The 15,747-nt window shown below is 51.9% G+C and overlaps 1 protein-coding gene across 1 annotated transcript in view; it reads right to left on the minus strand.

Annotated features, from left to right (window-relative positions):
* Positions 1-348: 348 nt before the first annotated feature.
* Positions 349-15,747, minus strand: part of PLXDC1 (plexin domain containing 1) — a 62,828-nt gene continuing 47,429 nt past the window's right edge. The window contains exons 10-14 of the mRNA XM_032617478.1: positions 13,775-13,835; positions 12,463-12,598; positions 6,063-6,098; positions 3,771-3,931; positions 349-2,222 (exon numbers count right to left, since the gene is read on the minus strand). Of these exons, the coding sequence (XP_032473369.1) occupies positions 2,103-2,222; positions 3,771-3,931; positions 6,063-6,098; positions 12,463-12,598; positions 13,775-13,835 (514 nt within the window). The 3' untranslated portion in view covers positions 349-2,102. The remainder of the gene's footprint in view (positions 2,223-3,770; positions 3,932-6,062; positions 6,099-12,462; positions 12,599-13,774; positions 13,836-15,747) is intronic.

Raw genomic sequence — 15,747 nt, forward strand, 5'->3', positions numbered from 1 at the left:
TCTTAGTGTCCAGGGACCTCCCTTAGGGACACATCTTTAGTTCTTTTTTGCTGTTAACAAACGAGGCTACCTGCTGCCAAACAGCTCCACTGCCCTCACCACTGTCATCCCAGGCGCCAGCTAGGCTTGCTGTGACTGGTCTGAGCTATCTCATGCTTTCTCTCTCTACCTGCAGTGTTACCGGCAGAGACCTCAGGACATCACCACCCGTTTCTTCACTCTTGTGTTCTTCCCCTCCAGGAATCAGAACAATCGGAAGAGCTCCCATTGGGAGGAAGTGTGCTGGAGTTTGGGAGTGGGATCCATGGAGCTGTGCACTGCATTTGGCCACAGTGGGGACTGCCCCACTGGCCATTTTAGACACACAAAGGTCATAGATGCTCTGCTGGTCCGGCAAGGGCAAAAATCACCCTCCTGCCAGCCAGCAGTGCTGGGAGCCTAGAGTATTTCAGTGCCTGGCTGCAATTTTCCCATTAAGAGAGTGCTGTTTCAGACCTTTCTGTCCTTCAGAAGCTTGAAAAGAATCCTATTCTCTTTGCTGTATTATCTTTTTACTTTTGCAAATTCTGATACGATTTCTCAAAACCATAGCTATTCCTTTGCCTGGTTTATGAAGAACACATATAGATAGCCGAGGTCCAGCATGTTTCCCACTCTGATTGTTACCATCCTCACCAAGGATAAACCACGAAACATCTGGAAAACCTTCAGCCCAGTGTTTGGATGTGCCTGGTTATTGGCAGACTCCCTACCCCCGCCTCAGGAGGCCTTGTATTTAAACTAACTTCTCTCTTTGGCAGCATCCCGGTGACATGCGTAAAAGGATGTGACTAAGTGGAGACTGTGATTTAATATTTATTTGCTGATGATGTTTTTTTACTTTGAATGAGGGTGAACTATAGGTTTTCACTTGAAATGCTCTTCAGAAGCAACCCCAACTCATCCCTGGGACAGAACTCCCTTAAAACCAGGTTAAGTTTAGGAGCCTAAACTCTCTGCCCCAAGAACTTCCGGCAGAGTTGGGGAGATGCAAGCAACTTTCCAGGTCAAGGTCTTACGTATAAAGTCCCTCTTTCCCACACCAGCTTCCGCTATCCCAATCCCTCTGGAGGCTTTGCTTTTCAACAGAATCCAACTGAAGCTCCCTGCTGGGTATGTTTCAAGAAGCCCTCTCTCCACCTTGTTTCTCTTTAATGGCTATAAAATTCCAGCTCAGAGGAGGAAAAATATTAATCAGGCAGGCCCTGCCTTTGGAGGTACTTACTGGCACTGACAGAAGACCAGGCCAGTGAATACAGTGGACACCAAACGTGCCATTGGAATGAAGAGCCCGCAGGGTAGACGCGGCCGTGCACAGCACGGCTTGCCAGGCCCGGGCTGGGCTGCAGTTGGATAAAGCCCGCAACACAAGCAACACACGTTTGTTGCAGAAGTACTGGTTCTCAGCAGAAAGGTCAAGCTGGGGTAGTGAAGCCTAAAAATACGATCTTCCCACAAGTTCTTTCTTCTCTCATTTGGCTTTCTTCTGATGCCAGCATGCCGGTCAGTGGCTTGCCAAAAGGGCTGGGAGCAGCCATACCTGTGTTTTAACAGATGGAGAGAACTCCTTCTTCAGACTTCCAGAGCACAGAAGCTGGAGCAAAATATGCTGCATCCGTAGCCTTGAGGACCAGCTCTTGAGTCTATGGACCCTGGAATACAGCGGCCCCAGTCTAGAGCTGGGCTCTCTCGTGTCATATGTAGGGGCGTTAGGTAACCGGAGCAGGGCATCTGGCTGTCTCCAGGTGGGAGGGGACCTCTGAGGCAGCTACAGAGTAGACCATTGAGAGACTCAGAAGGGGAGACCCCTGGCATCAAAACAGGCTGAAATTAGGTTACTGTTCCTTAAAAATTCAATGTGGTTGCTTTTCTGCCTCCTGCTTCAATAGTTGGGGTGTGATGGCCAAACTATAGCTCTGGCACCACAGACCATGGGCTCATCTTCCCAGCCAGGGTGTGTTCACAGGAGGCCAAGGAAAGTCACTTCTCTGCTTTGCTTTGACTCACGTTTGCTGAGGTCCCCGGGTCTTCCTTCCTACCCTTCCAAGGGAGACCTGGCGCTCTCAGCACTGCTCGGCCTCCACGAAGCCCTCCTTCTCGTGGCCTGAGGGCTCAACTTCTGTGTAGGTGGAGTGGTTAAGGTGGCTGCGGAACTTCATGGCCGGCCAGCGGCGAGGTCTCCGCTGCGAGAACACAGGCACAGAGTCAGCGGGGCGCGATCCCTCCCCTGGGACCCTCCCCCCCTCCCCCTTCCCCCGGGGACGGCTCTGAGCACTTCTCAAAGGTGCTGGCGGAGGGTGAAGTTTAGGGCCCTCTCCCCCAGAAGGCTCCCAGCTGTGATCCTTCGCGCCCCTGGGAAACCTGCTGGGAGCCCCAGGAGTTGGGAAGGAAGAGGTCATTTTATTCCTCGCCGTGTAGACTACAGGACGCAAGGTGAAAAGCTCAGCAGCACAGAGTGGAGTCCTGAGACTGTGGAAAGTGAGGGAGTGGGTAAGAGATGGAATGATCTGGGAGGCTCTGGAAACGCTAAGATAACCCTCCAGACAGTACAGGGCCTGCATCGGAGCTGGGGAGCTTAAGGAAATGCAGATTCCCAGTCCTCCATCAGACCTCTCGTCAGCATCCCTGTGGCTGGGGATCTGCAGGTTCCCCAGGTGAAACAAGGTTGGCCTTAGACTCAGTAGGTCTTAATCTTAACCTAAGAATGACTGGTTAGAATTCATAAGAAACAAGGGGGCATCTAAACAGAGAGGAGGGGGCTTCCTTGGTGGCCCAGTGGTTGGGATTCCGCCTGCCGATGCAGGGGACGCGGGTTCGTGCCCCGGTCCGCGAAGATCCCGCGTGCCGTGGAGCATCTGGGCCCGTGGGCCGTGGCCGCTGGGCCTGTGTGTCCGGAGCTCTGCAGTGGGAGAGGCCACAGCAGTGAGAGGCCCGAGTGCCACAAAAAAAAAAAAACAAAACAGAGAGGAGGGAAAGACCTAGGCCTCTGGGTGATGAGGTTGGGGGCTTGTGACCCATGTGGAGGATTGCAGTCCCAGAGGCCCCATCACTGTAGGATTCAGAGAGCTGGTCAGATGCCGAGAGTGGGGGGCTGGGGCTGGGGCAGGGGCTGCTGAGCTCTGTGGCCCAGAGTGAAGGGGCGCAGGCCTTACTTCCCATGCTGCACCTCACCTCAGGCTGACTCTTCTGAAGCCTGAGATGTTGCAAACTGCAGCATCCTCAACAAAAGCTCCCAGACAGAGCAACTCTTATGATTACTATGGCCTGTCAAATCTAATCGAAAATCGCACACAGCAGGCCAAGAGGCAGAGACCTCAGTTCCATTATGGCTTTGAATAAGCACCAGGCCTGGAATTTGGGTGTGAGAGACCATAAATCATTAGGGATGGTTGCACAACACTCAAGGGGCATGTGAGGCATTTTTGGCCTCTTTCTTTCTTCTGGGGACTGTTCTGATTTCACAAACGGGAGCGCAAAAGCAGAGGCTGTTCAACAGGACAAGAGGGCCAGAGGAGTCCTGAGGGGTCAAGCCCTGGGGGAGTTAGGGACTCAGAGGGTGGCCGCCAGTGCAAGATGTGCCTGGATGGAGTCAATGAAGTCCCTCAGGTGGAAACAGGAGGCCGGCACGTGGCGGGTGAGGGATGAGATGGGGAGAGGCAGGTATTGAAAGGCTGGGGATACACTGACGCAGATGCAGACGCCAGAGAGAGGCGGCCCAGTCCTGCACTGACCTCGATGAAGAAGAGTGCAGTGTTGGAGGTGGGGTGGCCATTGATATAGATCCCGGCCAGGATGACGGCCGCCAAGAGGAGGACGGCCAGCACGATGCCCACGATGGTGCCCAGGTGCAAGGGGGGGCCCTTTGTCTTGGGGGACAGGTTGTTCTGAAGGCCTGTGGAGAGACCATTAGGTCAGGGGAGCAAGGAAGGTGGGGTCATGGGGTCCTGGGTTCTGACAAAGTCCCAGAGATGAAAGCCGACTGAACCTTCAGGTCTACTTATCAAATACATGAAAAGGTGGAGTCGGTGGAACCATTATGAGTATGACATGAACTTTGTTCTTGGCACGGTTCAGGTCGTTTTCCAAAATCACTTAAAAGTTGCCCAAATGTCTACTAAGGATCATAAAATTTCTCTCCAGTACCCATCCCATATAAGTTCTTTTAAGGAATAAACAAAGGGCATGTGATGGTTAAGACTTGGGATCTGGAGCCTGGCTGCCTGGATTCAAATCCAGGCTCTGCTACTTACGAGCTGTGTGACCTTGGGCAAATTATTTAACTTCTCTGTGTCTCGGTTATCATCTCTGTAGCACAAGGATAATAATGTTAAGTACCTGGTAGGGTTATTGAGAGGGTGAAAATGAGATAAATCGTGTCAACTGCTGAGGATCACGGCAGGTATCTTGGACAACTTTAAAAAGTGTTAGCTATTATGATAGCAAAATGACCACATCTTTACCTGTCACTGTCCACTACCAGATTGTGACCTCCTGTAGGGCAAGGACAGTGTCTTAGTCATCTCTGTGTTTTCAACTCTTAGAAGAATCGGCAGACCCATCAGAGGAACTCAATAAAAGAAATGAACTAGACACTCGGAGGGCTAATAAACCAGCAGACACTCTTTGTGAACATTCCAAGCATTTGAAATACATTCCCCAGGAGAAGACTGGGTATTTTCCATAGACTATCGAACTGGAAGCTCATCCAGTCCAACCCCTTTCTCATACGGCTGAAGGAATGGAAATACAGAGAGATGAAGGGATTTGTCCAAGGACACAGTGCCAGCCACCAAGAAACCTAGTTCCCTGATATTACCTGGGGTGGGCTTTTGCTCCTTCTCTCTACCCTAAAAGGATGTGGAGATAACGACACAGAGAAGACAGATAAGCATGTAAGCAACACAAATGTTGAATCCACTTTACATCGCTGGTGGGTGGAATGGGAGTCAACAGGGGGTAGAGATTTTTAATAAGATATTGTGTGCATCCAAAATCATTATGTTCCCCATCCCCTTTTCTCTGTCAGCAGAAAAAAAAAACCCAGGAGAGAAACTATCCTGGGGCACTCCTGTGCGTGGTTCGTGCCTCTATCTGCCAAGAGCTGGGGGAGCTGCGATGACATGCCCCAAGCTGGCCTCTCCTGAGCTGGCCGTCAGACCTCAGCCTTCAGTGACCCTATGATCTGAGGGGCAGAGCTTGGGCTGATGAGCACATGGTGCAGAGTAAGGGGCACGTGGCCCAGGTCCCCCTGCTTCCCCACAGCCCCACAGACACACGTGTATACTCACACCCACAGCCCACAGAGCAGCAATGGGAGACCCCATCAAGATGTGCTGCGTTAACAGCCCCTCCTCTCCTGCTGGAGCCCAGGTAACAGTCTCCCAGCCCCTGGGGCTGGAAGGCTCTTCCATCTCCCCTTTGTGGTAGTTGCAGCAAGGGCTTGAGCTGGCTCTGGGCAAAGGGTGGGGGTGGGGTGGGGTGGGGTCACCCCATGTCCCCAGAGAGGAGGTTATCCCCCAGGCAGTCCTGGGGAAAGGGGACCCCACCTTCTGGCACCCTGTAAAAGTTGTGGTGGGCAACGTTTATGTACTCTCTGCCAAGCCACTTGAGTGAGAGAAGCTGCTCTCCACCCCTCATTGGCTGGGAGGCCCCTGGGGACAGAAGCCAGGGCCACAGGCCCACACAGCCATGCCTGCCCTAGCTTAGCCCTCACTTCCTCCTCTCACTCCTATCAGGGAAGCGGATACTCAAGGGCACAGAGGCCGGGAGAAGAACCACAGGAGGTTAGCGGCTGAGATGAGAAATGTCTAGATGTAGATTTGCTCCTTCAGTCTAGGGGGTCTGTTCCCAGAAGCCCCCTGCCTTCCCACCCAGCAGGAAGTCTGGGAAGCGCAGGCTGCTGTTGTTTCCCCCTCCCCCACTCAGAGTAAAAGCAAAGAGGCCAGGTGACGGCTGCACCCTCTTCCAGGGTGGGTCCAAGAGGCAGTGGTGTGTTGAAGAGGGGCAGGCAGTTCTGTACTCACCCTCTCCTTCTGCATAGGGATTCAACTTGGTGTCATCTTCAAAGGGAAAGGAGAGAAGGCACAAGATTAGTGGAATCATGATGGCCTCTGTCACTAGGTCTGGATGAGACTTTAGGGAGGTTCAAGTCCAACCCTTCATTTTGAAGGCTGGGAAACTGAAGCACAGAGAGGGGAGGTGACTTGCTCAAAGTCACACAGCAGTGTAAAGGTAGAAGGCCACAGACGAGGCAACTTTTCGTAGTGTTCATACATTCAACAGATATTTACTGAGTGTTTACTAGGAGTTCACTCCGACTGGGGCCCTTGCCCAGACAAAGGGAGTCAAGAAGGAGGGATGAGCTATGGGGCTGGGAGAAAGGGTCCCAGACAAAGGAGGGAGCGGGGGCAAAGGCTGGAGTCAGCAAGAACTTGGCCATCTGAGACAAAAAAAGCAGTTCAGTGCAGCTGGAGGGTAGCGAGGATGTGAATGAAGGGTGGTGAGAGTGAAGCGGGGGCATGGGGGGATCAGCTGTCTGGAAAGCTAAGTTGAGGGCCTAAGGGGCAGTCTCCTAAGGGGCAGCGGGAAGCTGAGGAAGGATTTGAGGAGAGGTGTGTGTGTCACAAGATCAAATCTGCTTGGAGACTTCCCAGGGTACAACACACTCCCTCTACACCTCAAGGAGTGTATCTTGCAGCCTCCTAAATAAGTTCCAGTGGTTGACCCTTCCTGTGGCTCTTCCCCACAGATTCCTATGGGGAAAGGCCAGTAAGAATTCCACGTCAGGAGAATGTTCTAGATGACTGGAGCTTACTGCTTCAAGCATCAAAACGTTAAACCAGCAGAATCTTCCACAATGTAGGGCCTGCAACGTGCACTTCGTTCCTCCTTCCCCTCTAGCACCCCCACCATCCTCCTAATCTTAAAGGATTTCACTGGCTCCCCTTTGTTCATAGATGTTCAAGGCCCTTCTCAGTGTGTCCTAATCTTCTTTTCTCCTACCACTGGCCACAGCTCAACAGCATGTCAGTGTCTGTGACAAGCTACCCAAGGCTCTCCAGACCTTGGAGCCCTCTCAGATCTCTGAGCCGCTGTATGTACTGTTCCTCCTGCAGGGGATGCCCTTCCTCCCCTTCTCTTTCAAAAGTCCCAACCCTGAAATGTCCCCTGCAGGGCTGGGGCTAGGGTGATACATGTGACACAGGGTCTGATCCTGTCTGCTCCGGACGCGCAGGCTCCGCGGCCATGGCTCACGGGCCCAGCCGCTCCGCGGCATGTGGGATCTTCCCGGACCGGGGCACAAACCCGTGCCCCCTGCATCGGCAGGAGGACTCCCAGCCACTGCGCCACCAGGGAAGCCCCTGATCCTGTCTTTTTAGAATTTTTTGAAATTTTGTTTATTATGGAATTTTTGGCATTAATTTTGATTTTTACAAATATTGCAAGAAAAGATTATTATCTTAATTATTGCTTTTTTTTTTTTTGGTGTCTCCTTAAACTTGATACCTGCACTGAGTGCCTCACTTGCCTCACCCTAGTCCTGGTCCAGGCCCGTCACTTCCCAGAGGACAGATGGGTGTGTCCTCCCCTGTGTCCCATTGCATTTGGTATCTGTTTCTGTGGCATCTTGGGTCCCACTGATTCCATAGACTGTGAGCCTCTCAATACCCAGCTGTTTACATTCCCAGTGCCTGGACGTGGCATACTGCTCTGCTATACATTTCCAATAAATCTTCAAATATCAAAAAATCACATTAGATAATGAAAGAATAAACCATAAGAAAAATTTTAAATGGTCCCTCATAGAGGAAAGAGGGAATAGGGCGGAGGGGAGAAAACTAGAAACTAAACTTCTTTGAATATAGCTACTTTTGTAGATTTGACTTTGGAACCATGTTAATTATTATTTAACCGTTGCATAACTTATAAAAAAGTTAAATTTAAAAAGCACCCCTCGGGACTTCCCTGGTGGCGCAGTGGTTAAGCATCCGCCTGCCAATTCAGGGCACACGGATTCAAGCCCTGGTCTGGGAAGATCCCACATGCTGCGGAGCAACTAACCCCGTGAGCCACAACTACTGAGCCTGCGCTCTAGAGCCCACAAGCCCGCGTGCCACAGCTACTGAAGACGGCGCGCCTAGGGCCCATGCTCTGCAACAAGAGAAGCCACCACAATGAGAAGCCCACGCACCGCAACGTAGAGTAGCCCCTGCTCACTGCAACTAGACAAAGCCTGCACACAGCAGCGAAGACCCAGCACAGCCAAAAATAAAGAAATAAATTAAAAAATAATAATAAAATAAAATGATAAAAAGCACCCCTAAAAATTCAAAGTAAAACAAAACAAATAGAGAGTTGTAGGCGTATAATAGAAAGATACGTTTTCTTCAGGAATTGCAATACACGAGGTATTTATGTATGCCTCGGAGTCTATTTTGTTACTACAAGTTGAAATGATGAATTGGTTACTCAACACTAACCAAAGTAACCCTAAACATCATTGGACAAATTAACTTGATTGGAATCAACTTGTTTTGAATCTAGACCATTGGAAATCCATTGTAGCCCAGTCCACATCTACCCTTGGCAGACAAAAGGACACCCACAGCCAGTCCCTCCCACAAGGTGACTGAAGGTGACCACCCTGTGCTCACAACAGCTTTTCTCCCACTCACCGAGGGCTGGTTACCACCTGCCACCTTGTTGGGGGTCCACAGAACGCAAACTGATTCCCTCATTAATGGACTGTGGCCCAGGCCCATGAAAACTCACAGAGAGAAGAAGTGTGTGTAATGTCTAGTGAATGAGTGGTTATTTTCTGTAGTTAGTGGTCACTTCTGGCTGCTGCCAACATGTTCTGTTCAGCTGCCCATCAGATGAGCCCTTACGTTGCACACAGTTCTTCCGGGTCAGTGCCTGTCTGTCCTTATAATAAAATGCATGGGCTTTGTGGCAGCTGCTTGCCACTCTGAGGTCATTCTGGTTCACATAAGTGGGCAGCATTTAAGCAAGTGAACAACTCCTAAATCCAGCCCTCATACCTCCTGCTCCCCTGGTCCTCTCCATTCCTCTGGATGGCTGGTGACAGAAGGGCTCCACACGCCCTCCGGCAGCTGCTCTCACTAAGTTCTCTGCTCTCCAACTCTGCTCTGACCAGGTGGGTCCCCCTGGCTGAAGTGCTGTATCCCCTTCATTCACAACGTCTTCCTGGACCCCGAGATATACTCTGCCTCCGGTAATTCTCCCTGTGTGGGTTATAATTGCACAGGCAGGGGGTGACCCAAACCTGTCCCTCCAGACACCTTGAGAGTTTGGGGTGGGGGGAAGTCTTTATCAATTTTTCTTTTTTTTTTGGCTGCTCCACGCGGCATGCAGGATCTTAGTTCCCTGATAGGGATCGAACCTGCGCCCCCTGCAGTGGAAGCGTGGAGTCCTAACCACTGGACCACCAGGGAAGTCCCCCCAATTTTTTTTCTTATAGAGGTAACCTAACAATCTCTACCACCCGCTTCAGGACTGGAAGGACATATATTTTTCTTTTGGGGACTATTACACAGCAAACAGAAATGACACATTCCTGGGCTGATAGAAGACACACACATGATAAAACTGATAAACAGAACACACTGCCTCTATGTAGGGACGACAGCTCATCAGGGCAATAACCCGGGAGAAATGGAGAATACTTCCAAGTCAGGATTTGAATCCAGCCCCCAGATGCCATGCGCTGGGCTCTCCACGCCCACACAGCCACCCTTCTGGCCTCAGGCACTGTGCCTCACGCAGACGTAAACCTCTGAGGGAAAGGCTGCGTTCTGATCTGGAGGATGGGGTGTGCAGCCCCCAGCCCAGCTCTGGGCTCAGACCGTGCCCTCAGTAGCACACAGGGTTAACTCAGGAGTGACTGGCCATGGGTTCTTCTTTTTAAGTAGAGTTTCCTTTAACTGGAAGGTCACCCCTGGACTCAGTTATTAACTCCCTGAGGGCAAGATCTCCTCCTGTGTCATTTTTCATTTGATTTATTGAATCCCTCACAGCACTAGCACAGTCTCTGCTCTCAATACCTGAGCTTTAACCAGTTACTCGTTATTCCTGGGCAAGTTCAGAGTGTTGGGACCTGTCTGAATCTGCCCACTTGTTCACCCTTCCCTATTTTTCCACCCATTGAATCCATGAAGACCCTTTTCTATTTTTTTTTCAGCACTGAGAAAGGCAGTGGGGTCGAGGGGCAAGATTGCTGCTTTTGGAGCTAGATGAGACCTGACTCCACCTCTTCCTGGCTGTGTGACCTTGGGCAAGCCATCTACCTCTCTGAGCCATACTGTCTCCTCTGTAAAATGGGGATCAAACAGCATCAACGTACAGGATTGTTAGGAAGACTAAGTGAGTGCACAATGTTACCACCCTACGTGGCACATGGTCAGTCCCCTTAAATATTTGTTCTTTCTATCAACTGTTCACTTCCCTCCAGCCAGATCCATGGGTTCCTGCTCTCCAGTCCTCTAGGCTGCATTTAAAAAGTCAGGGGGGCACCACGAAAAGAACATTCCACCACTGAGCAAACTACTTTGCTCCTTATGAGCCCATTTCCTTGCCTATAAAATGGGATTGTGGATGAATAATGTTTAAAAATATTGACTTTTTTCTCCTTTCCTGCTTTCCATTTGCCCCTTTCAAACAGGTAATCTCGCTCAGGGGAAGCGGTAAGAGCCCGTAAGTCTTTCAGTCTTAGACTTAGGGCAAGGGGCTAAAACCTAGATGCCACGTATTGAAAAAGGATGAGGGAGGAATTTCTCAGAGATAGCCAAAGAATCCGAGCAGTCTGCACGGGGTTCCCCACAGGGTGGCTGGATCTCTAGCAGCTTCAATAAGACCTCAGGCCTGGGTGAAACGGAGCAGGACCTTACGGTCCTTGCCCCCCATGTCCTCAGCCTACCTTTTGTCTGTGGAAAAACTTTAGCCAAAGAGTAAGTTTAATCAGAGATGTGAGAAGATGCAGAAACAAGGGAAAATAGTCCAATAAGACTGAATAATAATAGTCTAGGCATTAAGCATAGTCAAGGACCTTAGTTCCTCTTCAAGGGCTATAGATAATATTCTGAGCCATATCATTTGAGCTGTCTTATAGATACTGAAACCCCCATCAGGTGGAAGAAGTTAACTACATGATGACCAGACTGTAGCCATGACATAAGCTGCCACAATTCTGAGAACTGGCCTCAAAGAAATGGGAAGAAACGGACCGTGGAACTAAAGACCGTGTTAGGTAGCTAGTCAGACGTGAGTGGGTCCCGCCCCATCCTGGATGGGGTCATCTCTCCCTCCCCACCTGGACACTGGTGACCAGAACATGCCCAGAGATCCTCCCTTTTTGTGGTTAAGGACCGCTAAGTTTCCGGCCTTATGAGGACCAAGCAAGATATTGAAAACCCAACAGGGTTTTCCGAACCATCAGCACCCAGACCTAAGAGGTGACTCAGACTAACCTGGGGCTCATTATGCGGTATTTATAATAAATTAGCATTGTGGTTCCCCACCCCCACCCCCATTTCCGATTGGGTGCTTATGGGTAAGTGCCTGCATACAAGGAGAAAAGTTATATAACCTAAAGCTGTCAATCAACTTGTCAATCCAATGATGCAGGACACAGGGAGGGACTTGCCACGATTTTGAAAACCCAGCCCTACCCTCACTGCGGGGCTGCTTCTGGTGCCCAGACAGCTCACCGTCCTCCCTTCTTGAGGGTGCACTTTTGCTTTGCTGAATAAGACTGCTGCTGCTTAAAACTACTCTATGTCTCTCAGTTGAATTCTTTCCCTCGAGAGGACCAGAACCCAGGAGTCACCGTTCCACCGGTAACATGCGGGTGGCAGAGGAGGCCCAGGGACAACCAGGCCTGAAGAAGCAGAGATGGATCAGCAGCAACCCAAGGTGGTCAGAGCTGCCCACCTACCCTCCACCCACTGGACGCCACAGGACCGCGTAGCCAAGCCCCAGGACGGCAGGGGTGGAACTCCCCACCAGGCCAGCTCGGCGAGGGCTGGGAGCCAGAAGGGAAGTCAGAAAAATCAGGCAACCTTTCCCTGACGTCTGAGTGTGCGGACTGAGTTCATACCTGCTACAGGGATGCTAAGACCTCACAGGTTCTCTAAGGATCGCTATTAAGATGAACCGCGATATTATAATAAAATACCTGGCAGTGTGCTGGGACAGTAATTTTCCCCCTCGCCACAGTGAATTCCGTCCCACAGCCCTGATATGGGTGTGGAGTCTACTCCCTCTAAACCTGGCTTCTGCCTCTCACCAGCAAGTGCCCCTACTCTTGGAGCCTCAGGTGTGAAAGGATGGAGCAACCCTCTTCCCTGAGATAATCCCCATCCGGGACAGTGATGCTCCAGGGCGGTGGCTCCGCCCCACTCTTACCTTCCGTGGTGAGGCTGTCGACGAATACGGAAGAGGAGGTGGTGGTGAGGTCTCCGTCAAAGGGGCTGAAGGAGCTGTCGGGCGAGGACGAGGAGGAGTCCTCGTCCTGGAAGTCCTCACACGTCCCGCCCTCTGCCTGCAAGAGAGAGCCTGTGCTGCTCTGGACAGAGGCCTCGCCGGCGGCCATGCTGCACACAGGAGGATGGTGGGGCGCTCGCATCCCTCAGCGGCCAGAAGATTTAAGATTCCGGTGCGTGGCCCAAGCATGGTAATCTCACCAAAGCTGGGCTCTGAATACATTTAAGCTTTCCACTTTATCCTGAAAGCGTCTTATCTTACAGGGCAGTTTATCTGTCAGCTGCCTCGAATCCCTCCTGAAAGAAGGAGCTGAGATGCCAATCTTAAATAAAGCGAATCTGTACGTTCACCCACAGCCAGCGTCAGCAGTAGGCTTCTGGATGGACAAAGTTTGTTTTTTTTCTAAGGCCAGAAACGTCTCACCCAGCCTTACTGATAAAACAGATGGTGGTGAGCACATAGCAGTAATCCTGGGGGTTCACATTTAAATGCTGGGCCTGGCACCTTCACCATCTCACCGGCTGTGAGCTGCAGGCCAAATCACTAAACCTCTCTGAGCCTCAGTTTCCCGCTCCGGTAAGTGGGGGCACTGGCCCCCAGCTCCCGGAGACCGTGTTAGGATTAAATCAGGGCAAGTGCGGGGCAGCACGCGGTGAAGTGCTGGGCGCATGCGCTGTGCTTGCACTGCAACGGAGGGAGGAAGGGAGGGGGAAAGGATGCGTGGATGAAAGGGTCTGTGTCAGTATAAGGTGTGAGAAGTGGAGGCTCCCCACCCAAAGTGTTGAGCATTCATGGAAAATTCCAGCAGTGAGAAGGAACCTGCATGGGATTCTAAATGGGAGGTGCCAGGAACAACCCTCCTCGTTCCCAGAACCACTGCCTTCCTCAAATGCCGGAGGGCTGGAGCGGGGTAGTCGCTTTTTGAACATCACCAGGTGCACAGCCTCCCGGAGGATCCCGCTGTGGCCAAGGCCACGCCCAACGTACCCTCTGTAAGGACCAAAAGAGCCCCTGGAGAGCTGCCGCTCCAGGCTAAGTCACCAGAAGTGCTTGTCTCAGGGACCCATCGAGCCCTCGGAAACCTCCCATGTGGGTCTAATTGGCTCAGAGCAGACAGGGAGACAAGCCCCAGGTGGAGGGAAGAATTTCACCAAGAGCCAGAGATGCCTTGAGAAGAGCTACCCGAGCTAGTAGCCCTGCTCCTCCCCACACCTGGCTCACTTAAGCCTCTCACCTCCTGGGCACAGCCATAGGACAGCCACTCCTGGCGGTAGCGGTCAAAGCCACTGGAGCATCTGCAGGGGAAACCAAAAGGCCAGAGGTGTGATGGGATTGACAGAGAAGCCCTCCTCTTCACCTCCCCCTCTGTGGTAACAGCTCTCCAATGATAGCAAGGAGGGGGTGAACCTCCCCAAGACCACTGGGCAGGTGCCGTGGGAGCGAGAGTCAGACCGTCCTGTCCCTCTACTCCTTTCCCCAAAGGAGGGGAAGCTATTTGTGGCATCTTCTCCCTCCTCCTGACCAAGCTCCCCAGGACCAAGGCCACATCTGCCCAGATGTGGTGTGTAGGGAGCTGACAAATTGCATGACCTCTAATGACCTTTAAGGCCCTCCTGACTCTGGGCGGCCACGAAATTGCTGAGAATCCAGGGAATTCACACACATGTTCTCATCTGGGGAAAGTCTTACTCATTCACCGAGCCCCACTTCTTCACGGAGGAGCCTAAACTTGTCAAGGAGGGGCAGGGCTGAGGGTGGCCATCAGCCAATCTGGCCGACACCCCCTGTGTGATCATTGAAGGGCAGAAGTCAGGGTCCTGCCAGAGTCTGGGAGAGATTAAACACTGGTTGACAAGGGTTCCTGGAGGACAATGAGAGCTCAGCTGGGCTGGAAGTTGTCCAGTGCTTCCCTAGGGAGCGGGTGTGGTGCGAGGATGAACCAGAGAATGTTCTTCATGGCGTCATACTCAAAGTTCCGTTCTTCACTCTTTGGTGCTAGGAGAATCCACCAAGCCCTACTTAAGCTCAGGAACCACCGCATGGGAAGATAATATCCCAAGCCACCAGTGCTGCAAAAGGATTCATGGCTGGTTAACTCTGCACCGGCAACTGCCTGCCCATCGACCCGAGACCTGGTGAGGCTGAGGCTTCCAGGCGCTGTCAGCCTTTCCTTCTGAAGATGCCTCTGAGCTGCTCCTCCTGCAGCAGCCGCAGCTGAGCTGAGCCATCCCCACCCCCTCTGTCAGGTCCTCCGTGCCCCCTCCCTTGAGGGATGGAAGATTAAGGGCATTGTTGGGGGCTGGGGACTAAAGTTTCTTTTAGGCCAAACTAACTGGTTCTTTCAAGGACTGAGCCTTTGATAAATGTCTAAGAGCACCCCTTTCCAAGCTCGGGGCCAACCAACCCAGATGCAAAGGAGAAGGGCATGAGAAATGGCCACTGTTCGAGTGCCACGCTGCTCCGGCACTATCTCATGGGACCCTCATGACAACGCTGTAAGACAAGGGTCATGTATGACCCTCATTTTCAGAGCCAAATCCTGGAGTCAAAGTCACCCATTGACTTCAGAGTGGGTCACTGGGGGGGCAATAGGGATGAAAGGAAAATACCTGCATGATAAGTGAAATAATCTAAATCAGATCTGGCCCCAGCATGGGGAGGGGAAGCTCTGGGAGGCTGCAGAGGGCAGAGTAGGTGGAGGGCAAGCCGAGAACCCACGTGACGGTTTCAAGCAGCTGTTGGTGGGAGAGACCATGGTGGCCGGCCCCCTGCACCAGCTCTGACCTCTGGCTTTTTAGGAACCTGGAGTCAGCTCTCAGTTGAAGCTGAGGCTCCAGAGATCTGTCAAGAAGGGGCCGTGCTCAGTGAGCCCAGGCTCACGGACATCCAGGGACAGGATCCCTGATGGAGCTTCTTTGTCCCGTAGTTGACATAACCCAGCAAAGGCAGTATCCACACCCAAGGCCCTGCCCTCCCCCTGACCAACCCTCATTAAACTGTCATAGTTTTCTGGGTTTGGGCGTATGCATTAAGTGGGGGTGTATCAAGCCAGGGTTTTGCTTTCATGTGAGCCATTTTGCAGTTCTCCTGGCTCAGCTGTTGGTGGACACTGAGTCATGCGGTGGCAGCCAGCCCCGGCGTTCCAGGCTCCTCTGCAGTCATCTGGATGATCTCCCTGTGCTCAGACAGTGACTCTCAAACTTGAAA

This window comes from Phocoena sinus, chromosome 20 (genome assembly GCF_008692025.1).
Source record: "Phocoena sinus isolate mPhoSin1 chromosome 20, mPhoSin1.pri, whole genome shotgun sequence".
Taxonomy (NCBI): domain Eukaryota; kingdom Metazoa; phylum Chordata; class Mammalia; order Artiodactyla; family Phocoenidae; genus Phocoena; species Phocoena sinus.